Source organism: Lissotriton helveticus, chromosome 5_1 (assembly GCF_964261635.1).
Source record: "Lissotriton helveticus chromosome 5_1, aLisHel1.1, whole genome shotgun sequence".
Classification (NCBI taxonomy): Eukaryota; Metazoa; Chordata; class Amphibia; order Caudata; family Salamandridae; genus Lissotriton; species Lissotriton helveticus.
Window position 1 is genome coordinate 134,398,661 of NC_136065.1, and position 26,950 is coordinate 134,425,610.

Consider the following 26,950-nt stretch of genomic DNA (forward strand, 5'->3'; position numbering starts at 1 on the left):
TTTACTACAGGATACATTTATTGGGGGGGGCCGGGTGGGGGGGGGAGTGTCGCCCCTGACAGCAGAGTCACTTGCCGATTTGAGGGCTACTGCACCATAGATCTGCCTTACCACAGCATCCATCTTCTTGCTTTCTCTCTCTGGAAGCGCCAATGCCAATGGATGCTTCTTACACCCCGTAGTGACTATAACAGAGTCCAGTTTTGGTTCCTGGTGCAGGAATACAGGATGTTATGGGGCTGGCTTGTATTTCTTGGGGAGACATGGAACAGACGATTTTAAAGTTGCTGGAGTTAAAAAATTCTGTTACGCAAACTCTGTGAAGCTTGTAACCAGTAGTAGTATCGGTTTAGAGAGGCTTGGGGTTCTAATTTTTTCATTATAACTCATACAGTCGAATGGGGCACCTCTATTCGTATGTTGCTGTACCTCTGACAAGGACATCCTGGAAGGGAAAGAATGTCATCTACTGGGGGATGACCTTAATGGAGAGGCCGGAGGCAAAATAGGTGTGTATGATGAGTCCAGTGTATATTCTCTTGATGTACCTGGAGGGGAGGACAGTGTTTACTGTTTGGAGTACATGATGAACAAGGTGTTGGTGGGTCCGATAGTCTTGATACTATTGGAACTTTTTGTGGCACCAGTAACTCAGGCATTGTTGGTGCTGAAGGACCCCAGTACCTGGAAACGGTGGAAGAGTAAGCAGCTGTGAAAGCTGTTATAATGGTCTTCTTCAGGAATGGAAACTCTCGTCTTAGTGGTACAATAGGTTCACCCGTAGGAATGACTGCATCAGAATGAGCCGAGGACAGTGCGTGAATGGAGACCGTAGAGTGTTTCTACGCTGATCATCGATGTGGATCTAGGTTGACTCTGGTGTCATGGACACCATGGAGAGCATTGCTGTTGAGTGCCAACGTCTAGGAGAAGTCATTGTTGAAGGTCAGTGATGTAATGATGTCATGACTTGCCCTGTTGACAGCGTTTTAACTGTTGCTCACGAAGGAGGTGGTGTTGACATTGACTGAGTCAATGAAATAGTTATCATGAAATTGAGGAACAGTACCCGGGTTGTCGTCTATGCAGATGGAAATGCAGAGATTCTCGACAGTAAACACGTTGACATCGACCAGTGCTCTCAACATGTTCATGAGCATCTGGAGCAATGGTGCAATGGTGGTGATGAATCCAGTGTTTTCTCTCCCTGGATCTACCTCTCTGGTGTCCATTTTAGGAGAGGAACTTGGCACATTAGAGTAAGTCCTGTCTCTTTTCTTCCATTTCGTTATTTCCTTTTCTGCTCTCCATTGTTCTAGTTTGCTTCTCAGGTGTATTCCTTCTTTGTCCTAAGAACCATTTGTGCCATTTTTTGACAATAGAGACAGAGGCAGACCAAACATAGTTAATGGCGATTAGAAGCAGCCGTCTCTTTCCCACAGGAGGGCACAAGAAGTGAAGGCATAATGAAGAGAAGAAAATTCCTCAAATACGTTAAAACACAGGGAATTTCAAGCAGTCTTGAAAAGACATGAATGAAGTTGAAAATAAATAGTTTTTTTGAAACACAATTCTCAGAAAAATATAGGTTGAAGAGCTCTTATGTGTCTAGTCAGCATGGGCTGGAAAATAAAAGGTTGTGGCAAACTGGCAGTACATTGAATGCTTGGTTTAAGCTGCTGGCTTCCTTAAAGCTACAGTGTATGCTGAGGACAAATTGTGAACTTTTGACCCCATAGCAGCAATTCCCTTAGTTTTGTCATCACAGAGCACATTTATTTTCTCAATGTTTTTGAATAAATAGCACATTTCTACCCTTAAGTACTGCAATGTGGTTTATGTTTTTATGTACAATTCTGTTCCTGCAGAAATATGCATTTAAAGCTGGTCTGTCAAAGACTTATGGAGATGCCAACAGACTGTTCACCTCTGGGGTGTCTACCACAGATGTCAGCAGATATATACATATGTATACGTCTTGGGGTCCCTGCACGCAGGCGGAACTATTCTATGTTTAGGACCATCAGTGAAAATCCTACAATGCAGAAACTCCTAATCCCATACAAATCAGTATTAGAAGGCCTCCTGCCTTAGGACCTATGTAAATTCCTCCGGACAAGTGGTGGACATAGGATCTTAACTTTTATATATTGTTTTGTAAGTTAAATGAAACAAATGCTGTTTAAGAGCATCAACACTGGAGCTAGTGTAAAAACAGTACCAACTAGCTAAAAAGCTTGGTGATACTACTGTAAAGTAAGATTTGTCTGTAGTGGCTATTCTAAAAGACAACTTCTGGCATGCGCACAAACACACTTACACACTCAGACTAGTACTTCCAACAGTAAACAAGCCCAGGTAAAGGCAAGAAGTCTATCCTTCACTATTCATGTGATGCACAAAAGCAAGGACGGAGGAGAAAATAGAAAAAAACTGCAGGAACTACTTGCAGTATATAACCATCTGCAATAGTCAGCATCCCTGTATTGATATTAGTAGTCACAAAGACAGCCAAAGCTGTAAGTAGCCAGATGCTAAAAAGTTCCTTTGAATAAAGTCGAAATTGATAACAGATATACCAAACTTGAAAAAAATGAACACACTGAAAATATAAAACAGCATCCTTTAAAGTTTAGAAAAACATACTAGACATGAGGATGTAAGAAATTCACACAAAATCAAGCATGAACTGAAAAAGATTTAGGGCAGAAAGCCTGATTAACTTACATAGCATCAGATTCTTCAGGGTGCAGGTAATACTTGCTGCAAGCTTCTGGCGCAACATGAACAGGGGACTGTGCAACTTCTGGAAGAGATGTACCTGCAGGGCTGGCCATGAAACTTCTCTTAGTAGCATTTGAGATTGGGATGGGAGGCCGACTGCTTTTTTGATGCAACGCCGTCTTAGCTGTAAAATTATTAGGTAACAATTTATGTAAATGTTACTCAAATTAGCAACACAAATGTATACAATAGCAGGTTATGGCACTGCATGGAAAAAAAATGAAAAAGCAGAAAATAATTAAAATTGCTTTAGTATAATGACGTGACTTATTTTAACTGGGCTGAATCATGTTTTTCATGCTTCCTTTAATGTTGTACTTTTTTAAATTTCTATGTGCTGCAATATAAGTCAACCTCAGCTAATTTAATTGCACTCTATTTACCAACCTCGAAATAATGAAAGGCTAAGTTGGCCGGTCAGAAATTCAAGCTTGAGACCAGACGATTACACAGCTGTCACCAACAAATGATCTTGACCCAGTATAAGTTATCCTGGGATTTTAAGTAGCGTTCCAGAATCAATATCCTTGCCTGGCAGCTTTCCAACAAGTAACAGTTTGGAGAAGCAACTAGTGATGCAATACTAATCCATAGCAGAGCTATTATTATCTGTAGTGATATATAGCACCACCATCACAGAATTAAATACTTATGGCACGGAGGAGGAGCTTAGCGCGCACCCAAGATGGTCGCGTGAGCTTAGGGCTCCCGGACCTTCGCCACCTCCACCGACTATCCTGCACCCTATCCTGATTTGAACGACGGGTTATTACTGGCACGGCCCTGCTGATCGTTTATCCGTTTTCGGACATCGATTTGGACATCGGGAGCTGACGATATGGACTTTTGAACTTTTCCGGCCTGCTCCATGGTACTGCCCCCGGGTTCGGTTTCTCTGCCAGCCGGACAGTAATTGAACAACAACGGATCATGCGAGCCTCCTTTGCCCGGTGGTCTACTTTCAGTTTCGTTTCTCGTGCTTAGACCTAATTGACTTTGTTTTGATCGCCCTGGCTTGCTGCTTTCAACCCAACCACTATTCACCAACTGGCGACTCGGCCCCCTGCCATTTATCACTTGGTGATTGGTTCTCATCTTCATTTCTATATTGTTGCGGGCGCATCGACTTTAGCCATTTTTACTAGGTCTCAGACTACCCTTCGGGGCGCACGACCTAAGATGGCCACCAAGCCTGAGGGAGAGAAACGCAAGACCAGACCGGCAACGCGAGGGGGCACCGTGCAATCAAATGTTATGGACAGATACACCCTCGGCAAGGGCTCTCCGGGTGGATTGACTAAATCCCCGGCCACTATGGGAGAAGACTCCCCGATGGATGTAGAACTGTCGTTGAGGGACGTCATGGGCGCCATTGCCGGGATGAAGGCCACGCTGGGTCAACAGTATGAGGCCTTGGCCCACAAGTTGGATACGGTCGCTATCAATGTTACCTTGATCAGGGCTGACCTTGCGAAAACCAATGAAAAGGTAAAATCCCTCGATCTAAAGACATCTAGTCTTGTTACTGACGTCTCCGATTTACAGGCAGAGGTCGGTAACTTGCGAGCCGCCCGTGACTATCTCACTCGACGCCTGGACGACTTTGAGGGCCGTGCAAGACGAAACAACGTCCGTCTGGTTGGTGTCCCGGAAACTTCAGAAGCATCCTCGGTGGACCTGCTGGTGGAGGATCTGGTCCTGAATCATCTAGCACCCAAGGGCCTCAGCAAGTTTTTTGCTGTTGAACGTGCACACAGGATCCCGGGTGGTCCGCCTAAGCAGGGAGCCACTCCGCGTCCCATCATTGCTCGGATCTTTAACTTTCGGGACAGGGATGCGATCCTGCAAGCGTCACGCCTATCAGGTCCAACGGCTTATGAGAACACTGCAGTCAGCTTCTACCCGGACTTTACCCAGCAGGTTCAGAAACAGCGACTTGGATTTCAGGGGGTGAAAAAGAGACTGAGGACTAGAGACATGAAATACGCCATGCTTTTCCCGGCCCGGTTACGTGTGGTGTACAACGAACGGATATTTTTCTTTGATCATCCAGGGGCGGCAAGTGACTGGCTGGACACGCTGCCCCCGGGACCAGATCGTTCTGAACATTCTGGACACTCCGGTGGTGCGGAGGGAGGCCCGGTGGAGCAGGAATTGGGGGCGGAATCAGCTCCCGGTCCATCGTATTGACTTTCGGCTGTGGTTAGGTGCTATGCCACTATTGCTTGCTACCATGCTGTCTTATTGGGGTGTGGGCGGGGGGGTGGGTGAGTCTTCCTCCTCTGGGGTTCTTTTCGTAGAATAGTTGTATGTTAGGGCGACAGGCACACTGCAAGTTGGGGTGGCTTTCGAGTCTTACGCAGGGGTGCGGGGTGGGGGGTATGATGTACGGGGTCGTTTGGGGGTTGGGGGTTCCACTTTCCGTTTCATTGTTTTCTTCAAGGCATATTACTGATGATCTCCTGTTGTACAGTGTCGCATCCGGTGTGGGGTGGGGATGGGGTTGATCTCTGGGATGGGGGTTAGGGGACTTAAGGTACTGTGTTGGAACGTTAACGGGTTGGGGGATAGAATCAAACGGGGCGTGGTGTTGCAGCTCTTGCGACGGTTGCCCCCTGATGTGGTCTTGCTTCAGGAGACGCATTTGCTCGGGAATATGTGCCATGCAATGAATAGGCATGGCTATCGTCTCGTCGCGCACTTAGGTTTCACCTCTGGCTCCAGGGGGGTGGGCATTCTGGTTCGGAACTCCCTCCCTCTTGCTGTTGACGACATCATCCTTGATGACAGAGGACGGTACGCTGCCATTGTGGGGCGCTGGGAGGGAAGGGTTGTCACCCTGCTCTCCGTCTACGTGCCGCCGGGTCTTCAGACTACCACTTATGCGGCTTTGGGAAGAGTGATCTTGGGAGTCCCCGAGGGTCTGCTTGTAGTGGGTGGGGATTTCAACTCTGTAGTGTCGGGGATGTGTGATCGCTACCCTCCCCGAGAAATTGCGAAGTCACAATCCTGGTTGGGGGGACTTCCTGGAGGCTTTGGGGCTCATCGACTGCTGGCGCCTGCTTCATCCTGGGCAATTGCAGTATACTTTCCACTCTGGTGCCCATGGCAGTCTCTCGAGACTGGATTATGTGCTGATGCCCTCCTCTCAAGCCTCCTCCATAAGGGAGGTGAAACATCTGGCTAGGGGTATATCGGATCATTCCCCACTGTGGTTGGTAGTGGACGCTCAGTTGGGGTCGGAGGGTAGGGTGGCCCCGATAAACTCCTGGTATCTCCGCGACCCCAAGGTTAGGGCGGAACTAATTAAAACAATTGACCAATACTTTGCTGAAAATGTGGGTTCTGTGTCCTCCTCTGTCACGTTGTGGGAAGCGTACAAAACTGTTGTTCGGGGCCAGGCCCTCTCCTTAATTTGCAATGTCAAGAGACGTAGGCGGGAGGAGGTTGTCCGTGTTGAAACTGACATCACTGTTCTTGAAGGGGAGTTGGAATCCGAGGTTACCCCGGAGAGGCTGCACCTTTTGGGTCTAAAACAACTTGAGTATAGAGCGCTGGTGACTGATGCGGCGAAGGAGATGAGCAGAGAACAAAAGGGACGTCTGTATGATGTGGGGGATAAGGCGGGGAAATTGCTTGCTTGGCTGGATAAGAGGGAACGTGCGAGTCGGGTGGTCCCTGTGATTGTTGATGTGAATGACGTGAGTATTACCGACCCTGCTGATATTGTTGAATGTTTCGCTGACTATTTCCGGGAAGTGTACTCCCCCGTCTCTGATAGACCTCAACAGGACTCCCACTTGCTCCTGCGCGATATCTCGCTGCCACGTTTGTCCGACCCTGAAAGGGATCTTCTAGAGGCTCCGCCTACAGTTGATGAGGTTGTTACGGCCATCTGCTCGGTTCGCTCGGGGAAGGCCTCGGGTCCTAATGGGCTCCCTGTAGAGCTTTATAAGCTCCGTCCGGATGTGATAGCACCGTATCTGCGGTCGATGTTCTTGGAATCGCTGGAGGCAGGCTCCCTCCCTTCTGACCAAAGATTGGCTTCCATAGTGGTGATCCATGAGGATGGCAAGCCACGTGACCGCTGCGCCTCCTTTAGGCCCATTTCATTGATTAACGCCGAACCGAAGATTCTGGCCAAAGTGCTTGCCAACCGCTTGGTCATGGTCATATTTACAACAAGGGGTGGTGATGGACAGAGTCTCTGAATTAAGCAGAATACTCTCACCCAGTCAAGAGATCAGGGCTAGATCCAACACCGTTTTTTAGCTCATTGCACCATCCCAGTTTCAGAACCTGGCTGTATGCAAATTAGTCTGTCCCTGGCCCAGTGCATCATGGGAACAGGGCAGACCAGACTACAAAAGCCAATTCTTACACTGGGGTATGGTGCAATGAGCAAGGGACTCACATCTGAGTATACCCTTCCACGCTTAGGGTGGACAAAAATATTTACAACAAGGGGTGGTGATGGACAGAGTCTCTGAATTAAGCAGAATACTCTCACCCAGTCAAGAGATCAGGGCTAGATCCAACACCGTTTTTTTAGCTCATTGCACCATCCCAGTGATCTGTTGACTGGGTAGGAGTGTTCTGATTAACTCAGATACTCTGTCCATCACCACCCCCTTTTTGTAATTAATTTGGCCACCATGATTGTGGAAGGGTATGCTCAGACATGAGTCCCTTGCTCATTGCACCATCAGGATTCAAGCAAGCCGGGCCGAAGACGGCTGTAATGCCAGAAACCGGTCCCCGGAAGCTTGTTTCCTTTCCAGTGAAGAATTGGCTTGGTAGTTTGGTCTGCCCTGTTCCCATGATGCACTGGGCCAGGGACAGACTAATTTGCATATAGCCAGGTTCTGAACTGGGATGGTGCAGTGAGCAAAAAAACGGTGATGGATCAAGCCCTGATCTGTTGACTGGGTAGGAGTGTTCTGATTAACTCAGATACTCTGTCCATCACCACCCCCTTTTTGTAATTATTTTGGCCACCATGAGTGTGGAAGGGTATGCTCAGACATGAGTCCCTTGCTCATTGCACCATCAGGATTCAAGCAAGCCAGGCCGAAGACGGCTGTAATGCCAGAAACCGGTCCCCGGAAGCTTGTTTCCTTTCCAGTGAAGAATTGGCTTGGTAGTTTGGTCTGCCCTGTTCCCATGATGCACTGGGCCAGGGACAGACTAATTTGCATATAGCCAGGTTCTGAACTGGGATGGTGCAGTGAGCAAAAAAACGGTGATGGATCAAGCCCTGATCTGTTGACTGGGTAGGAGTGTTCTGATTAACTCAGATACTCTGTCCATCACCACCCCCCTTTTTGTAATTAATTTGGTCATGGTCATAGGCGACCTGGTTCACCCGGACCAATCCGGATTCATACCCCATCGTAACACGGCACTTGATCTCCGGCGCCTGCATGGAGTCCTCGCGCGAGCAGCGACTCTGTGTGAACCGGCCATCTTGGCGTCTTTGGATGCCACCATGGCGTTTGATACGCTGGAGTGGCCATATCTTTGGGCGGTTCTCTCTAAATTTGGCTTTGGCCCCACCGTCATCGACTGGGTGAAATTGCTCTACACCGACCCCTAAGCCCAAGTGGTGGTAAACGGTCGTGTCTCGGCCTCCTTTGCTCTTGGTAGGGGAACGCGCCAGGGCTGTCCCTTGTCCCCTCTCTGGTTTGCCCTTACTTTGGAGCCATTGGCGGCATGGCTGCGATGGGAACCGTCCTTGAAGGGCATTAGATGGACTCCGGAGTTTGAAGACCGAATATCCTTATATGCAGACGATATACTCCTATATCTTACGTCGCCTCGGAAATCGTTGATCGTCCTTTTTGACGTTTTGACTTCTTTCCGTAAAAACTCCGGTCTGGTCATTAACTGGTCGAAGTCTTTCATCGATGTTCTATACGGCGAGGCTCCTCTCCTGCCTCGTGGATGTCCTATCTCGGTGGTGCGGGAGGGATTCAAATACTTGGGGATTTTTGTCACCTTGGACCCTGTGCTTCGTTATGAACGCAATTTGTTGCCCCCTCTCCAGCGCCTCCGATGTGACTGCGTGGGGCAGGCTCCCTCTCTCTCCTCTGGGACGGGTGGCGTTATTTAAGATAATGTCGCTCCCTCGATTCCTTTATGCGTTGCAAAATGCACTTGATATTGTCCCTGCCCGCTATTTCCGTGAGATTGAAAGCCTACAGAGACAATTAGTATGGGGGGGCCGTCCTCATATTGCTCTTGCAAAACTGACGCTCCTTTGGTACGACGGGGGTATCGCGCTCCCGGACATCCGGCGCTACTATTGGGCCTCTCAGCTGGGGGCCATTAACCATTGCACTTACGGTCCTTTGCCGAGCCCGGCGTTTGAGATGGATAGATGGCTGCTGCCTGGGGGAGACTACAACAGGGCTCTGTATGCGAAATCTGCTGGCGGATCTCTCACGTGCCCCACTAGGACAGCGGTGCAGGTGTGGCATCACGCTACAGCGGCCCTGGGCTGGGCTGACAGGCCGACCCGTGCTACCCCGCTTTATGCATCGGAAAAACTTGTCTCCCTCTGTAAGTCGAAGGGTTTCGATAAGTGGGATGTGATCGGTATCAGCAGGGTGAATGATGGATGGATCAAGGGTAGAGTCAAGACATTTGAGGAGCTGAAAGTTGAGTATGATTTGAATGACAGAGAATCCTTTCGATATGTGCAAATCCGACACGCGGTTCTGTCTGTATTTCCCCTGGGCTCGGATATTCCGGAGGCGTCCCCGCTCGAAGATCGGGTGCTAGACGGGCATGTCCCTGACAGCACGATCTCACTTATATACAAAAAGTTGATCAATGCCAGAACTGACCTACTGAGTACCCTTTGAGAGGTATGGACTGGTGACGGTCTGGAGCTCGATGACGAGGACTGGCAGGCTGCAATCTCTTCCCCGAAGGAAGTGGCTATTCCGGCGCGCCTCCGGTTTGTCCAGCTCAAAATTCTCCATAGGGTCTACGTGACAGGTCCCCGTTTGGTGCGAATGGGATTCTCTGTGGATGGACTGTGCAGGCGTGGTTGTGGTCTGGTGGGTACGTTTCTCCATATCATTTGGGAAGCCCTGCGGTGATGAGCTATTGGGCTCGTGTGCATGCAGTTATGAGTGAGGTCACGGGTGTGCAATCAATGCCTGAGGCGAGGCGGTGTCTGTTAAATGTCTGGGAGCCGAATGATTACGACCTGGCGCAGCTTCGATGGGTGACCTTGGGTAACATGATTGCTAAGAGAGACATTGCTCAGTTGTGGGGTGCCCAGAGGCCACCGACAATTCTGGTGTGGCAACAAAACATGGACTGGTGCATGTTTAGGGAAAAGACAGTGTATGTTTCCCGTGGCACGCCCGCAAATGGGGGAAAATTTGGAATCAATGGAACGCATACCGTGGGGACATCTGTACTCCCCCCCCCCCCCCCCATTCAGAATTGGATACTGACCTGTCATCCTCCCAACCTGATGTTTCCTCCACGGGAATCTAGATATCTTGCGTATTCCTGGTCTCCTTCCCCCTCCCCAATCTCATCACATACTTTTGACATCTGATTTGAATATGTACTCCCCCCCCCCCCAGCGCCGACATGACAACTGTAATGTATTGCCTTGTTTTCTGTTTTTTCTTTTTATGTTTTTTGTTATTTGCATTCAATAAAAAGATATCTAAAAAAAAATACTTATGGCACGGAGGTCTGCTTCCAGGTTAACATGGCGCAATAGCGAGGGACTCTTTAAAGTGATTGAAGGCAGGAGCAAAATGTCATTGTGCCCAAGTTTCCATCTACGGACATTAATCATACTTGGCAAAACACCCTTCAAAGATAACCATCAGCTCCAATACAATCTCTAGAGAACAATAAGAAAAATACCAGCTGTGCGAGCATCTGATGCTGCCTAACTCAGATAAACACTGGGCCTAGCATTATATCACAGTTCAAATGATTGAATTTTACAGTTGTTAAAAAGCAAGTAGACCAGGTCCACACTAACGACAGATCCAAGATATTAACCTACTGATGCATAATGTAATCAAAATGGATAAGCCCATGGTGTATTGTTTAAGGAGTAGGGCAGACTGCATGCTAAGCACCGCAAGTAATACAGTTAGGGTCATCATACAGTATATCTGAAGGTAAATGCACCTGCAACTCTGAGAAGCACTTCCTCTAATCTCGGAAACTGAGAAGGACAAAGACAATGTTCCTCTTTGTCAGTGTGCAAACTCCAGTTCTTTTATCTTGAATTACATACACGTGGTCTGCCATTTTAGTTGTCTTAGCTAACTAAAGTGGCAGCTATTCTAGAGCAAAACTCAAGAATCCCAAAGTAGACTCTCTTGCATTTGATGTGCGACTACTTCTATAGTCTAAATGTGTCGCTTGTTGATGACAAGCAGTTTAGAGCTCATTTTGTTGAGACATCTGGTGCTGCAGAGTGCAACTAAATGGTAGATTACATGTCAATGCTACACCGAGCCACAAAGACAGTCCTATTGAGCCAACAAAAGAGGTGCAGGCCAATTGTGAACTGATTGAAATAAAAATCCCAGATAAGATTTAGAACATCAAAAATATATTTTACAATCTCACTAGAATTGGAAAACAATCATACATCGAATGCAACTATGTCAACATGCATACCGGTATTTCAAATGTCAGCCTGGATGACTATTTCTGAAAGGCCTGGATCTGAAAATATATGACAGCAACGTTCAGTCGGCCGGTTTTATCTTTACTGTCCAACGCCACAATGGGTGTATACCAGCTGATTACTTTTATCTTGGGCTTTGGAAGAATCCTTAAAGGATGTACACATCGCTCCATGTTAAAAGATTAATATCAACAAAGACCAATTCCTCAGGTACTACTATTTTAACTTCGAAAGAGATACAGACATAGAAAGTCAATTAAAGAACCTTTTCTTGAGATGGGTCCATGATCCTAATCTTTGCTAGATACAATAAGGCAGAAAGCATGTTCTTGGACCAAAAGTGGGCCACTCCACATAGCATTTGGTTGCTCTAATAGAAGGAAGCCAGAATGAAGACTTCCAACGATTTAGCCTATACATGATCTGCCATCAGAAATGTTAACTGGATGGTGCAGACGTTGCAGAAAATATCTGCCTTATTTAGGTTTGCGGGCCTCAATCACTTTCAGTGGCACATACTGCACAAAAGCACTTATTAAAAATACATAAAATAGTCTTTCATGGAATGCCAATTAAGCATCGAGCGGATGTGGCCTAACAGCTAGAGGGGTTGACCTCGGAGCCGGGGAATCTGGTTCGAGTCTCGGCAGGGACGCTAAACATCCTGTGATTCTGAGCAAATCACTTAATCTCCCCATGCCTAACGAAAAAATGAATGTGTGCGTCTATAACGCAACTGGTGTTCATGCAAAGCACTATGATACCTTTGGGTCGATTTTGTGCTATATAAAACTGCCCCAAAAATTCCCTTACATGCTGGTAGAACTTCTTGTTTGTAAGCTACATGTGTACTGAAAATGTAACCCCAACATTGCTGGGAAAATCTTAGGACCCACATACAGTGCCACTAATTCTACCATGCTACACATCATGGAGTATTTGCTGACACCTAGTTCTTATCCACAGCAATAGCAACAGCCATGACCTTGTAAACTACACTGGGGCAAAGCCATATCTATGTGGCTGTCACATCTTTCTGTAGCAGACTTTCTTCTACTGGTTGGCGGGGTGGCATTGCCTCCACCACACTACTTCCGCCTCGCCAAACTCTAAAAAGGGTCCATGGACAGAGACTGTGCAAGACATCTCAATATGGAGACATCGGTTGGGGATTAGTCATCTTGCTTCCAATAAACCAAAGAGATATCCTCAAACAGGAGCGCAAAGGTTAATACACTACAAATTGGTACTTCGAGCTTACCACACGCCAGCTGTGTACCTGATGCACTACCCCCGAGGCAGGGTTTACACACCTGGCATGCCAATGCCACTGATTTCAGGAATATAGGAGGGAGGTGGAGAACGTCCTCAAGGAAATGACTGATAACAGGTTTGAATTAAAACCACTAGTAGCTTTATTGGACTATGTATAATAACTTCAAAAAGCTTACAGGACATTTATTGCTTTACCTCTGCTGCTGGGGAAAAGCAGTGGGGCTATGTGGTGGGGCAAGGGTGTAGCACCCAAAATGTCAGACTGGCTGCAACATCAGCGCAGAGACCTATAGCACACTATTACTGACCAAATCTAAGCTGAAAGCCATCTCGGGCCACTTGGACAATACTTGCAGACACAGATAGAGACCAGCCTTACACAAACCAATGACAATTCCAATAATGATATGTGATCCAGATTGGCCTTCGCCAACTGTGCTTTCAGTGATTGTACACGTGGTGTATAAAAATGCTAACAAAAAAAGCGACCACCTGAATGCTTTTCATATGCCTCTGACTTTATATTCTTGTTATACAACTTGCAACTGTTTTTTTTTTAAAGAACTTTAAATGAGGTCCTTAAACTTTAGAATCTGCCGTACATTTTCTTGTTATCTATGGAGCAGGAGAAAATAAACTAAGAACAAAAACCGTCTCCTTCTAGTACAAACTTTATTTATTTACTTACCTACAGTAGTATAACACATTTGCACCACTAAGGAAACCAGGAATTCTTGGCATTCACAACTCATGAGCCCTTGATTACAACTAGCTGGTGAGAAAACTAAACAACCTCCCACCATGTGGAGAGATGTGCTACGTGACAGTAATAGCCCTAACATATGGGGTCTTGCTCCTTGGTAGAGAACACTTTAATGGCTTTGTTTCCTTGCCCTATGTCCAAGGGTCAATCCACACACCGCTTAAATAAAATGTGAAGCTTGGGAGTGGTGACCAGCGAAACTGTGGCGTACGACTCAAATCAAGCCTGAAGACTGCAAATTCCATCTATAGAGGCTAGGGTGAACTCTGGCCACTTTCAATTCGAGTGCAAGGTAACAAGAATTCATGTCACATCCCCCTGGCAGTAATGCTGTGGTAGTTCCTTTAGAAACAAGCTTATCAAGAATCTCTTGTTAGTTCTACATAGGCTATTGAGATTGTTCTGGGACAAATGGTTGAGATCATATTTCCCAGAAAAAAACGTGCTTAGCTTTCAGACCATGCCTCGCTTGATTTAAAAGTACAGCGATATTAATGACTACACGGAAAACATTGTGTGTTGTGTGCATTGCCCTTCCAGTCGCAATTTGTCCCTGTTGGGCACAGTTTGCACTCCTCAAAACTCCTTTTATAGTCAACTTTGATATTTGGGGGCATGAAAACTTAGAGGCAAAAAGATGATTGTATGTAATAAAGTGCATAAAAGTTAAGTCCTACAAGGTAGCAGTAAAGGCAGAACCAGTGTGGCTAACGTATATGTCTTTGGAACACAAAAACGTTGAGTCAAAAAAAGTCAAATTTTTGCCAATACATTAGTGAACTGAGCAAAGATATTTAACTTCTCTCTAATCCTTATTACTCTTTATTGAAGCTTAACTCTGACATTTGTCAAAATGTTCTCTCAGCCATTATATGGAAGAAATCTCCAACACCAGCTGTGGAGCCAACCCTCCACCACACATTCTTGCATCATCACTTAGGCCTTTCATTAATGACGTCCTACTCCTAGCCTAATCTGAATAGTATCCTTTAATTCAATGCTAACACTATCCCCTTAGGAACATCAGACATAACCTTGTGCTGCTACAAGCAAAAGAGGACAGTGGTTTTATTGTATTGGTTGTTCCACAACTGAAACCGGAGAACTTGATAACAGGCTTCCCATATCTGAACAATGACATTGTGGAGGCCCGTCAGGAATCTTGACCTATAATATGGTCACAAGAGGCAAAAGGCTGCTTATATAAAGAAAAATAGCTAGAATGAATCTCTGGTATGATTCAAATCTTTATATCTGAACATATCGGTTCTAAGAAACGTGCAAAGGATTGCTTTAGCCTCTCTTTACAAAGAATTGTATTTAAAAAACCATGCGTTTGACCTCCTGAAGACCTGTGGTGTATACATTATCAAAAGCTCTATTAGAGAAGACCGAACTAAAATAGTTTAACAGTAGAAAATCATTTCCCTGGACGAAGGCAACTGGGGCATGAAAGTCATCAGCTTGAGGATATTAGAAGATTGCTATGGTAAAATGGAAAGCACATGGATCACTCAGGCGTTGCTGAAGATATAAGGTTCTCCCCATTAACTTATAAGTCAAAGACTGTCTCTAACCATTTTGCCACAAGAAGAAGACACACAGAAAAGACTGAAGTAAGATTAGGAGCCAAGCCACAGGTATTGTAATTTAACAGCAATAGCTTAAGAGACCTCCTGTTACCACCTGGAATCTCTAAGTTGGATTTGGAGGAACCATTCAATAAACAAAAAAAATATCAACAATCAACAGGAACTGCATCACAGTGGCAAAATGTTATATTGGCAAAGTTCACAAGCAACCTAAAGAGATGGCTTCCCCACTGTGCTTAGGAATGGTGGTTGTGTGGGGTGTCAACACCATAGGCAATGTAATGCACTCAGTTGATTTTCAATGGAATGAAGAGCACCTTTTTATTAGACGTGTTTAATGCTGTATCACAGGTGTCTATTATATGGTAATCATCATCATACTTTTCAATATGTCCTGGAGAATCTCAGGCAGGTTACATTTGACCATCAAGCACTTACTGGTATAGTCGTTTTTTGCAAAACTGTTCAGGAAAAACCAGGTGTCAGGTCAATGACCCGGCTTCGAAATAAGCACACAAATTAAGCAACGTTTTTTAATAGTATATCAGCTATTTTTGATGGGCTAACCACATCACAACGAGCCACAAACAAGAAATGGCATATTAACTCAGTGTTTGTTTACAAACTAGAATTTTGTGTCTCATTTCCAGAGTTAATATTAGAACTAACACCAGAACACATTTTTGAACGCGGATTCTAAGTGAGCAACAAGGGAACCACGAGATCAAAGATTTCAAAGCAATCTTTAGATTGAAAGGTCTCAAGTCTATGTATGGCACGGGAGTTCTGCACATGCTAGTCTTTTTGTCGGTATATATTTCCAAATGATTTGTAATTCAAGAGAGGAATGTTGCTCTCTATTATAAGGCTATGGAGTTGGGGGGCAGCGGGAGAAGCATAATGGCAACGTAACTGCAGTTGATATTATGCCAGTAAATAAAGGGGTCCTTCTGACGACTATTACCATTAGTCCGTAAGATCTTTGCCATTATCAGCGTGTGGGGTAAAACAGTAGCAGCAATGGCTTCAAATGCTGTTAATTTAGAGCACAGCACGCAGACCCTCTGTGCTGTGTGCGTCATAAGTGGTCTGGCCCTTTCTCTGTGTGCAGGCAAACTTGCTAGCTCCCTTGTTATAGAATTAGATACTAGCTTTGCATTTGCGACAGAAGGCTGGGGATTTGGAAGGAGAGTGCTGCTAATGGGATAGGACATAGGAACGAAGATGAAATGAGGCGTACTGAACGTAACTTTAACTTGCATGTATGAGGGAGGTGGCCAAGACGGTGACAGCTGAAACGTGTCATTGAAGCCTTTCTCACACCGACTGAACTCAGACCCAATTGATCACCCACGGCCCAAAGTGGACGTTAGCTAACCACACCACAAAAAGTGATGCCGGGACATTTCACAAACATATAAAACAAAAATCAATTTGACCATCATTCTAACTAAAGGAGTCAATAACAAGTCGGAAACACAAAACAGTGCTGTTGGAGGTGACATTCACGATCCCTCTTTGCAAAGATTGATGATTGGGAGGCTTTGCTTGGCCCATCAGATATCAAGGTATTTATAAAGCGCAGCTCTCACCCCTAAGGGTATCCGGGTGCTGAGATTTCGCTGGTCTCAGCTGAAAAGCTAGTTCTCAAGCCCCTTTTCTGTAATTCATTAGGGAGAGTTATGTTTGTAGTTGGAGGTGGAGAGGTGGTTCCAGCCCTTCTTGGCAGCAAGGTAGGAGAAGGAACCACCTCTCCACTGTGGCTGTGACAAATATGGGGGTGTGTGTGCGAGGGCAGAGACGTGGAGTGCAGGTGTTTGGAGGGTTGGTAGAAGTTCACGTGGTGGTTGATGTATGCTGGACCTCGGTCGTGTAGGGCTTTGCAAGCGTTTCAGCAGTTTGTACTGGGATCTCTTCTGGACGGGGAGCCAGTGGAGGTTCTTGAGGTGGGGGGGCGGGTGATGTGGGTTCATTTGGGGAGGTTGAGGATGACTCTGGCTGCTCCATTCTGTATGGTCTGTAGTCTCTTGAGGAGCGGAGTGGTGATACTGAAGTACATTGTGTTTCCGTAGTCACGCCAGATGATGACAAGGGCCTGGGTGATGGTTTTGCTGTTGTTGACAAGGATCCATCTGAAGATTTTTGTGAAGCATGCAAAGAGCGTGAAAGCAGGAGGAGGCAACTGCATTGAATTTGTGTTTCATGGTAAGCTTACGGTCGAGGATGATGCCGAGGTTGTGGGCGTGGTCTATGGGTGTTGATTTGAGCTCAGAGGGCCACCAACAGTTGTCCTACAGGGAGGTGTTCTTCCAGAAGATCAGCATGCTGAGCTTCAGGCAGTTGGTCCTCATCCAGTCAGGGACACTGGTGATGGCATTGGGGAAGTTTGTTGTGGTGGTGGAGGGGCCTTTGGTGAGTGAGAGGATGAGTTGTGTGTCATCGGCGTAGGATATGATGTTCAGTCTGTGGGTTCTGACTATGTCAGCGAGGCGAATCATGTAGGTGTTGAACAGAGTGGGGCTTTGGGACGATCCTTGGGGTGCGGCGCAGATGATGCTTTTGGGTTCTGAGGTGAAGGGTGGCAGGCGGAATCTCAGTTCGTCCGACGAGGAAGTATGCAATCCATTTGAGGGCATCCCCCTGAATGCCAATGTGGTTGTCGGTTGATAAGGGTGTGATCGGTTAAAGCATAGACTGTCGCTGAGAGATTGAAGAGGATCAAGGCTGTTTCCCCGATGTCGAGGAGGGATCAAATGTCGTCAGTGGCAGCTATTAGGGCAGTCTCAGTGCTATGGTTCCACACCGGAAGCCAGATTAAGAGGCATTGAGCAGGTGTTTGGTTAGCTAGTGGGTGATTGCTTTCTCGAGGACTTTGGCGGGGTACGGAAGCAGAGAGATAGGGAGGACATTTTTTAGTTTACTGGGGTTGGCGGACGGCTTCTTCAGGAAGGGTCTTACCTCAGAGTGTTTCCATCCGTCAGGGAAAGCTACAGTGGTTGATGGACATGTCTACGGTGTTTGGGAGTTCATCGCTGATTACTTTGGTTCCCAAGTTAAAGAAATGGTGGGGGCAGGTGTCTGGTGCTCCGGAGTGGATGGAGGACATGATGGCTGTAGTGTTATACGCGGTCAGCGGTTTCCTTGTAGTGATCTGATAGATGGTTTCCGGGGGGTAGGACGGAGGTTGCTGAAGTCAGAGGGTTGGGGGTAGAAGTTGTAGATGGTGGTTATCTTGCTGTGGAAGTAGTCCGACAGGGTGTTGCAGAGTTCTTGGGAAGGGTGAACCGTGGCTGACGGACAGGAGAACTCCCGGACTATGTTAAAGAGATCCTTCATGCGGATGGCGCTAGTTTGGATGTGGTCTGTGAGGGCATCTATTTATGTGTCCTTGATGCATTTGTGGCACTTGTAGAGGGCTGATTTGAAGGCAATTTGGTCGGTGGGGTCTTTGGTGGTACACCATTGTTTCTATAGTCGTTTGCAGTTGTGCTTGATGGTTCTGATTTCTGGTGTATACCAGCTGTCTTATCTTGAAGCTTTGCGGTTTTAGCAGACTTCATGGGGGCAACTATGTTGGCACATTTGGTGATCCAGTAGGAGAAGTTCTGGATGGTCTACTCCAGTTATGATGCAGTGTGGGGCTGTATGGTGGTGAGGGCCTGCATCCAATGGGTCTCAGCCACTTTGGTCCAGCTGGGGTGAGAAGAGCTCAGGTGCTTGGTAGTGGTGCCCTGGGAACCGGTGATGGTGAAATGGACGAAGGTGTGATTAGGCTAGGTGAGCTCGGTGACAAGACCGTATTTGACTGCCACTGGATGAAAAGATTGGGTCCAGTGTGTGTCCTGCGTTGTGTGTGGGGTCAGTGATCAGTTGGTTGAGGCCGATGTTGCTCATGCTTTCCAGGAGATTGGTAGAGTTGGCGTCATTGGGGTCATCGTGGTGGAAGTAGAGGTCACGGAGTAGCTTATACTGCTAGGAGTCGAAGGGTAGAGGGGTGATGAATCCGGAGATGGTGTCGCAGAATGCAGGTCGCAGTCCCTGGGGTCTGTAGGCCAGGGTGCCTCTGATGGTCGTCCTGGCGTCGGTCAGGAGTTGGAAGTTGAGGTGCTCCATGATTGGTGTGGTGTCTTTGTTAGCGGTGCATCGAACAGACTCCTTGTAGATGATTACGATGCATCCTATGTGTTTGTTGGTGAGGTCTCGGTGTATCATCTTGTAGCCGTCGGGTGTTGCAGTGGCTATGTCGGGAGTTGAGGAGGGGTTGAGCAAGCCTTCACACGTTTTTGCATGGAAGACCTTTTTGCTAAGCTCCGACATCACACTGCCAACCTCCTGGAGGACATCTCAAAGGAACTAAAAGAGATGTGACAACCTCGAGGAACTGTAGCAGCAAGTCTCCTTGAAGGATGGCAGTGATACCAGAGAAAAGGGGAGATGTATGCATTCCGGAAAAAAATGACAGACCTCAGAGTTCAGAAGACAGACCTCCAGGACCACCTCAAGGACCTTGAAAACAGATCGTGCTGCTCTAACATACAGATCCAAGGAGCTCCTCGGGTGTAGAGAGGGGGAACATCGAAAACTACAACTTTTCCATCACATCCCACCTGAACTCTCTCAAGAGGACATATAGCAAAATAGGGTGCATGGTGTGGGCCATTTGGTAAGGCCACAAGATAGCACGTTGAACATCCTTATAAGTGTGCACTATTTTCAGCAGAAAGAGGCCATGATGACAGCTACCTGGCAAGGGGGGCCCAATCACTACTGTGTACACTAATCTATGGCTCCTTCAGGACTGGTCTCCTATCACCCTCCAAAGTAGAGGGTTACGCCACCCAGCATTTCTGAAACAGAAGCGGATCACCTATTGTTGAGGCCACCCTTTTTGCCTGATGTTCACTTGGCAGGAGGAGACACAAGCCATTCGCACCCCCTCAGAATCTGGGGCTGTACTGAACCTGCCCGGGTCATGTGGGATCGCACAGTCTTCCCGGACACAAATTGACCCCAGGGAAATAATCTATCAAAAGGAGATGGAATACAGTTCCCAAAAAGAAATCAGCACTTTAAAGCCATTACAGGAGATGCAGCACAATAGGAAAGCTGTCTTAGACCAACTACATCTGGAAAATGCCGTGGGAGAGGGCTACTTTGATCCTATGGGTCAAAGTACTCGGACAAAGTAGGGTCTCCGAATTGCCCCCTGCCTCCTTATGATGCTGTGGGTGGGAAGAATAGGGAACAACACAGAATGCTACAGATTACACAGTGAAGTCAGGAGTGAGGGGAGACTAACACAAATCAAATGCGTGGGCCAACAATGGATCCGATGGACTGTTATGAAAGTCCTTTCCCAGAAGGTGGGAACTTCAATGGGGGTGGGGTGGGATGGCTCTGTGGAGGTTTTCTGGGCAGTTTGTTGTTATTGTTTTGGGATCGATTGGGTACATATAGCTGGCTATCAACACACTTCAGCATCGAGGAAAGGGAGCCTAGTCGACCACACACAACCAACGGAGAAATATGTCTGAAAAAGGAGACCTCTTTTAAAAAGAGATTGGAGCCGGCTTCAATCCTGATGGTTTTCCAGGCGGTTCTTCTTGTTGAGTAGCAAGAAAAAGGAAGGGTGGCCATACTTCTGGTGAAGAAACTCAGGGGAAAGGTGCACAGCTCCCCCACTAAGATTCCCGGCGCCTGTGACGTGATGTATCCCAGTGGCCAATTAAATATTCGCTCTGGTCTCCGTTTATGCTCCCAACGGTGGCCAGAAGAAGTTCATGAGGCAAGCACTCGTGCAAATCATGTTCTCCCCAGATTCTGAGGCACTGGTGGGAGGGGCCTAAATATGGTGATGGGAATGATTTTACATAGGGTGAGTCAAACAGGGTCCCTATCAAAGGCAGATTGGAGTGTTTTGGGAGATTTAGGCATAGCAGACTTTTGGAGGGTACGGAACCCCACAAGTAGAGACAACACATTCATCTAAGCACCATACTAGACCTACGCAAGGCTTGATTCCTTCCACTGGCACAGGGTAAACGGAGTGCTATGATCAACTCTAGAAGTGCAAGGAAACCAGAGGCAGGGCTGCTCCTTAACCCCGCTGCTGTTCACCCTATTTTTGGAGCTATTAGAGGAGGCCATACACTGATATCAGGAGTAACAATGGGAAGCCAAGAATACAAGATCGCTCTTTAGGCTGACACTGTGTTAACCCTAACTAACCCGTAGAGTTCTATCACAGCTATCATGTACAACCAAGGGATATTTTGCCTGGCATCCAGGTTTAAAATGAACACACAGAAATCACAAATATTAAATCTTAATGCACCCAAGGAAACTTGCAAAATCCTACAGAAACAGTTTTCCCTTGCCTGGAAGCACCACCACATACACTATTTGGGGATTAAGGTCTGTTCTTCTACTGATAAAACATCTACACTGAATTACAAATTCCTTCTCGAAAAGGCCTGTAAAAAGCTGCAAAGTTGGCAAATGGGTCCTTTGTCCTTGCCTGGCCAAATACCAGAAATTAAAATGACACTAGTACCCCCAAATACTATACCTTAAGCAGACGTTACTATTTCAACCACCGCTGGGGCTGATAGACAAGCTTATCGCCCGCCTGCAGAGTGAGGCCTGGGAGTCCTGCAGCCAATGCATTATTACATAGCTGCACAACTCTGTAGAGTGGCATCGGTCAACCATCTATCTGATCCCAAGTCAATAGACAGCTCACATCGTTCAAGAAATGGGACATTACCAAACATGAAAACAAACTGTTGTAAATTCCCAAACTCCTTCAGAAAACTGCTCTCCTGGTGAACTCCTTGGGGATCCTGCATAGCTATCCTATCTAGGAGTTCAGGGAGCTCACATGATCCTAATGTTGTGAACGTATCTAGGACCCTATTTAAATATTCCCGATTTATGCCCTTATGTGGTTATAACAAATCATATCCTTATAAAGGCATAAGAATCATATCCATATTTAGTCATAGCCAATGCAGTCCAAATACGGCAAGGCTACTCCCATAGACTCCTAGAAAGTACAACGCGTTCTTTAAACAAACCAAGCCTCCAGCAGCCCGGGAATTTCCCCTGCTTCTGTTTTGATTTGTCCAAGAACTCCTGGAGTCCTAAAAGAACTGCGAGTTCTTAGTGACGTCTTATGTCCAACCTTACGTCGAACTCGGCACCTTCCAGGTATAAATATACCAGCATCTGCCTTAGCAAACACACAGTGGTTTGGAGCAGATCGGCTATCTACTTACCCGACGCCCAGCTAAAACGAGTGCCGAAGGAAGCCGACCCTCCCATTGACGCACTGAGAGAGACGCTGTCTTTCCTCCTGCCGAGAAATCCAGCTCCAGTGTTTCCAGTCACCCTTGCGGGTTGCTGAGAGATCGAGTCCTGAGAAAGAGATACAAGACCTCCTTCATTCTATAACCAAGGTACGGAGCTGATTAGATGCTTAGAGAATTCTTGATTCAGATTCTTGGCAAAAACTATCTTAACTTAAACTGCAGCTCACTTACTTCTTCCCACGTACTAGGCTTAGGTTAGGTACACCGGGGTAGGCGTATTTTAGAAACACCAGTTGAGTACGTCTAGTCAACTTTTATCATTGTATGTATTTTATCCGTTTTAAGTATCTTATGGCTCCGAAACCATATAAATGCTTTTACAGTATTATTTCATAATACTCCTTTTACTGTACGCACTTTACTTTATGATAAGTATTGCAATTGTGGCAATTCACTTCTCTTGCATGAGAAAGAAGACTGCTCAATAAATAACCACTTTTATTGAAAACGCCCGTCTCTCTATTTCTCTGCACTCCTGGTGAAACTAGGCATGCACGATTGACTGAATGAAATAGTTATCTATTGTTTCCGCGACTCTGAAGATATACTCCTTATTCTGGGGGGAGCAAAGTTGTCATGTTTATGCGGTTGTCAGAAACTAATCCCTTCTTGTCTATTCAGGAGAGTTAACTCCTTCCTGTTCACCCGCTCACTTGTACTTAACAGCGCTGACTGCTAGCGCTTGCAAAACCCACTTCTCCTGAGGCGGAAAGCCGGGAGGAAGCACCACAGCTATTTGCACATTTTTTAAAACTTGTATTGATTTTAAAAGTACTTGTTGTTTGTTCTGGGACCTGTGTCCACCGTGAATTCCTGCCGCCGCCATCAGCGGCGAGGCCGCTAGCCACGCCCACTTTGGTGGCCACGCCCCCGCCCACTTGTACTTAACAGCGCTGACTGCTAGCGCTTGCAAAACCCACTTCTCCTGAGGCGGAAAGCCGGGAGGAAGCACCACAGCTATTTGCACATTTTTTAAAACTTGTATTGATTTTAAAAGTACTTGTTGTTTGTTCTGGGACCTGTGTCCACCGTGAATTCCTGCCGCCGCCATCAACGGCGAGGCCGCTAGCCACGCCCACTTTGGTGGCCACGCCCCCCCTTATCCATCTTCCGGCACACACATATAAATGTGCAAACCTAGGAAGCGCAGCGGACGTGCGCAGCGGGCGGGCCGTTTGCGCGCCGAAGGCGCGCCTAAGGCAAGCCCGTCTGCGCCCGTCCGCGACGGGCCGGGACTAGGGGCGTTGGCCCCTGGCCCTTTTTTGCCAGGGCTATCGTACACTTACTCCAGGGAAGCCCTCTTCAGACTCATGCCACCCCAGCATGCCTATTGCGCTACCCTGAATCCTCATTGTGCCCCTTGTACCTGTCCTATTTGCTTGCTCCCTCTTACCTCCCTCCCTTCTACAACCAACATAGCTGCCTCAAACTTCCCTCCCTAACGCCCCAAATCGACAGTTACTGACCAGACCCAAACTAGGATGTTGATCAGCCTAAACTGCAGATCACTGAGCAAACATAGGAGAGAAATTTTCGATCTACTTGTCTCTGAGAAACCCGCAGCTCTCTTTCTCACAGAGACATGGCTAAAAGACCACTCTGGCCCAGATATTGCTGCTGCTCTCCCCGACAACTACACCTATGTTGGGAAAAATAGACCAACAAAAGAAGGTGGAGGTATAGCCATAGTTTATAACAGATTACACTCCTGCAAATGGGAAGACTTTGTATTACCTAACTGTGAGGCAGGTCTGTTTAAGCTTTCGCTATCTCCCAACTTTACTCTCTCTGGGCTGCTCATCTACCGCCCCCCGAGCCCAGCGAATTCTTGGGCAGCCTCCCTTCCTGAGTATATAGCACCGCTAATTCAGAGCTTAACAAACTTTTCCATCATCGGTGACCTCAATCTGCACCTGAATGACCCCATATGTACTACCAGTAGCAATCTCTTACAAGACTTGGCTGCTTTAAATATTTTTTTACATAATTCGGGTCCTACGCATAAAGCAGGGAACCTTCTGGACCCCATCCTTTCCAATCTGGAGGCCATTGACTAAGGCTCCATCACCATTGCATGGTCTGACCACTACATGGTGACCTTCACTATTAAACTAGGTCAGCAATTGAATACCCCCTCCAACCCTACAGAACCTAGACTATCCAGAAATTGGAATAAACTGGACCTTAACAAATTCAATTCCTGTCTCGAGAACACTAGACCTCTCATGGAAGACACTAGTACTGCAACTTCTGCCGCCATAAATATCTGGCTTGCACAGGCGCCGATACATGTCTACCTTTGCGCATGCAAGCGCACAACTTTCATCATCCACCTGCACCCTGGTTCACCGAAGCCTTAAAAAAAGAAAAAACCATTTGCAAAAACCTGGAGCGCAAATGGCGCATAAAATATGACTCATGTTCTAAGCAAAGCTATAAAGCCGCTTTAGCAAAATATCATTCCCTTTGTAAAACTGCCAAAGCTGAACATGTCAATCACACCATCCTTGAAGCAAAAAATCGTCCAAAGACACTCTTCAAGGTAGTACAAAAACTCTCGGGCGCACTGTGTCAGCCCAAAGCTCCCTGTCTTAACACAAATTCATAAATAGTAAGGCCCCAAAGGGGAAGAAAGGGAGGGAAGTGGTGCTCGGGGAAGTGTTAGATTGAGGAAAAGTGACACAGTATCAAAGAAGGTAACCAATGTAATACCAAATTACAGACATAAATGAAAACAAATAAAATACAAAAGCCAATATACAAGGCAAAATTCCAAAATTGTTCAAGGAAGAGAAATTCAACGGTCACATCTAGTTATTAGATAAATCGGGGGTGTGCCGGAATTTCAACAAAGGGAAACAAGTCGACGTTTCGACCCCTAACAGTAGGCCAATTGAAGTCCTTTCACGGGGTCTTCATCAGGACGTCACAAGGGGGGAAGGGAAGGGTGGGGCAGTTCTGTGTGAAAGGAAAATATGTTTTAGTGTATATCACACAAATGAAAAATAAAAGAACGAATTCTCAAAAATTACCATGGAGTACGGCCCAGCCGGGCTCTGTACATGGAAAGATGCGCCACGCTGACTGTCGTGGTCAATCTGATAAAGTGGAAACCTCAAATAAAGAGGAGAACAGATGATCAGTAGGGATTGATAAATCACAAATGAAAACCTGGTTTTATAACCTATTACATACTACAAATGTTGAAGACGCTGTTACCAAATTCTACTTAAGGCAATTGTCAAACATAATTGCCAGTAGAAATCGCATCTTGATTGTACATGGGGGTATATAAAAACCAACATCAGACTACAAGGGATTTCAAAAATACCTTTCGGTCGATATTACTCGAAACGTCTGGGGTCCAAATGGTTTGACTAGTGCGGCAGAGACAAATTCAAAGACAATTTCTGGTTGTAAGATTACTCTCCTATGGTAAACAGAGTGGAGAGAAAATCGTTTACCAAATGGTGCAAGGCGAAAGGATTACTGCGCAGCATGCTACAGATTGCTTACATAAAATGGGGCAGGGCCCGCAGTCTACTTAAGCTACAGAGAATTTCAAACAATACCTTACGGTTTGATATTATTCGGAACCTCTGGGATCCAAAAGGTTTTAATATTGCGGCAGAAACAGATTCCAAGACAAATTCTGGTTATAAAGTTATTCTCCTAAGGTAAACAAAGTTAAGAGAAAATAGTTTACCACACAGTGCAACGCGAGTGGTGCTCTTATTTGGAATACTGCACCACACGCTACCGATCACTTACATCAAATGGGACAAGACCCGTAGTCTACTCAAACCGATTAGGAAACCTCAATGGCTGCTGTGTGCTGGATGAGAGGTTCATAGTCCTTCTCAAGGCAGGAAACAATTCTTGCGCCTGTCCGTATGTTATGGTTTTGTTTTAAGCTGGAAAAAGGGAGGGAGAGGGAGTCGGTAACTCGTTCGAGGTGCAGGGCTTACTGTAAGTAAATAGCACTTAAAAATTAAAAATTACTTACGGGAGAGGACAGTGCGGGCAGCCAAAGTCTGCACAGTTCCTAACGCGAAATCCGCCGTGGCAGCAACGCGGAGTTTGGGGGCGGGGCCAACTAATGTGTCGGAATGACGGAGAGGGAAAAGTGACTCGCGGTTGAAAAACAGACTTCGCAAAACCACATGGTTGGAAATATGACTCTCGTGAGTTTAGTAGTGGTTTCACAATGAATATTTTGGAGGAATAATAGTAATAAGTTCCAAAAAACTAAAATTGGTGCAACTCTCACGCAGGAGGTTAAAAACCAATCTACGGACATTGCAGGTTGCTATTTCACAATGGCATCAGTGAAACTATTAACTGTCGTTTACACACCCAGTATGAATTATAAATTACTCATTGTTCTTGTAAATTGATGGTTATTTAAACAAAACACAACTACATTTTGAAAAATAGTGACAATGGTGCAACTCTCACGAAGGAGGTTGAAGACCAAAGCCACAGGGCA

General features: G+C 46.4%; 1 protein-coding gene across 2 annotated transcripts in view; it reads right to left on the reverse strand.

Moving 5' to 3' along the window:
* The window catches only part of CAMSAP1 (calmodulin regulated spectrin associated protein 1), a 491,735-nt gene that overhangs the window by 164,932 nt on the left and 299,853 nt on the right, over positions 1 to 26,950 (reverse strand). For both annotated transcript variants that reach the window (XM_078641882.1, XM_078641883.1), the window contains one exon: positions 2,728 to 2,908. In XM_078641882.1, the coding sequence (XP_078498008.1) occupies positions 2,728 to 2,908 (181 nt within the window). The remainder of the gene's footprint in view (positions 1 to 2,727; positions 2,909 to 26,950) is intronic.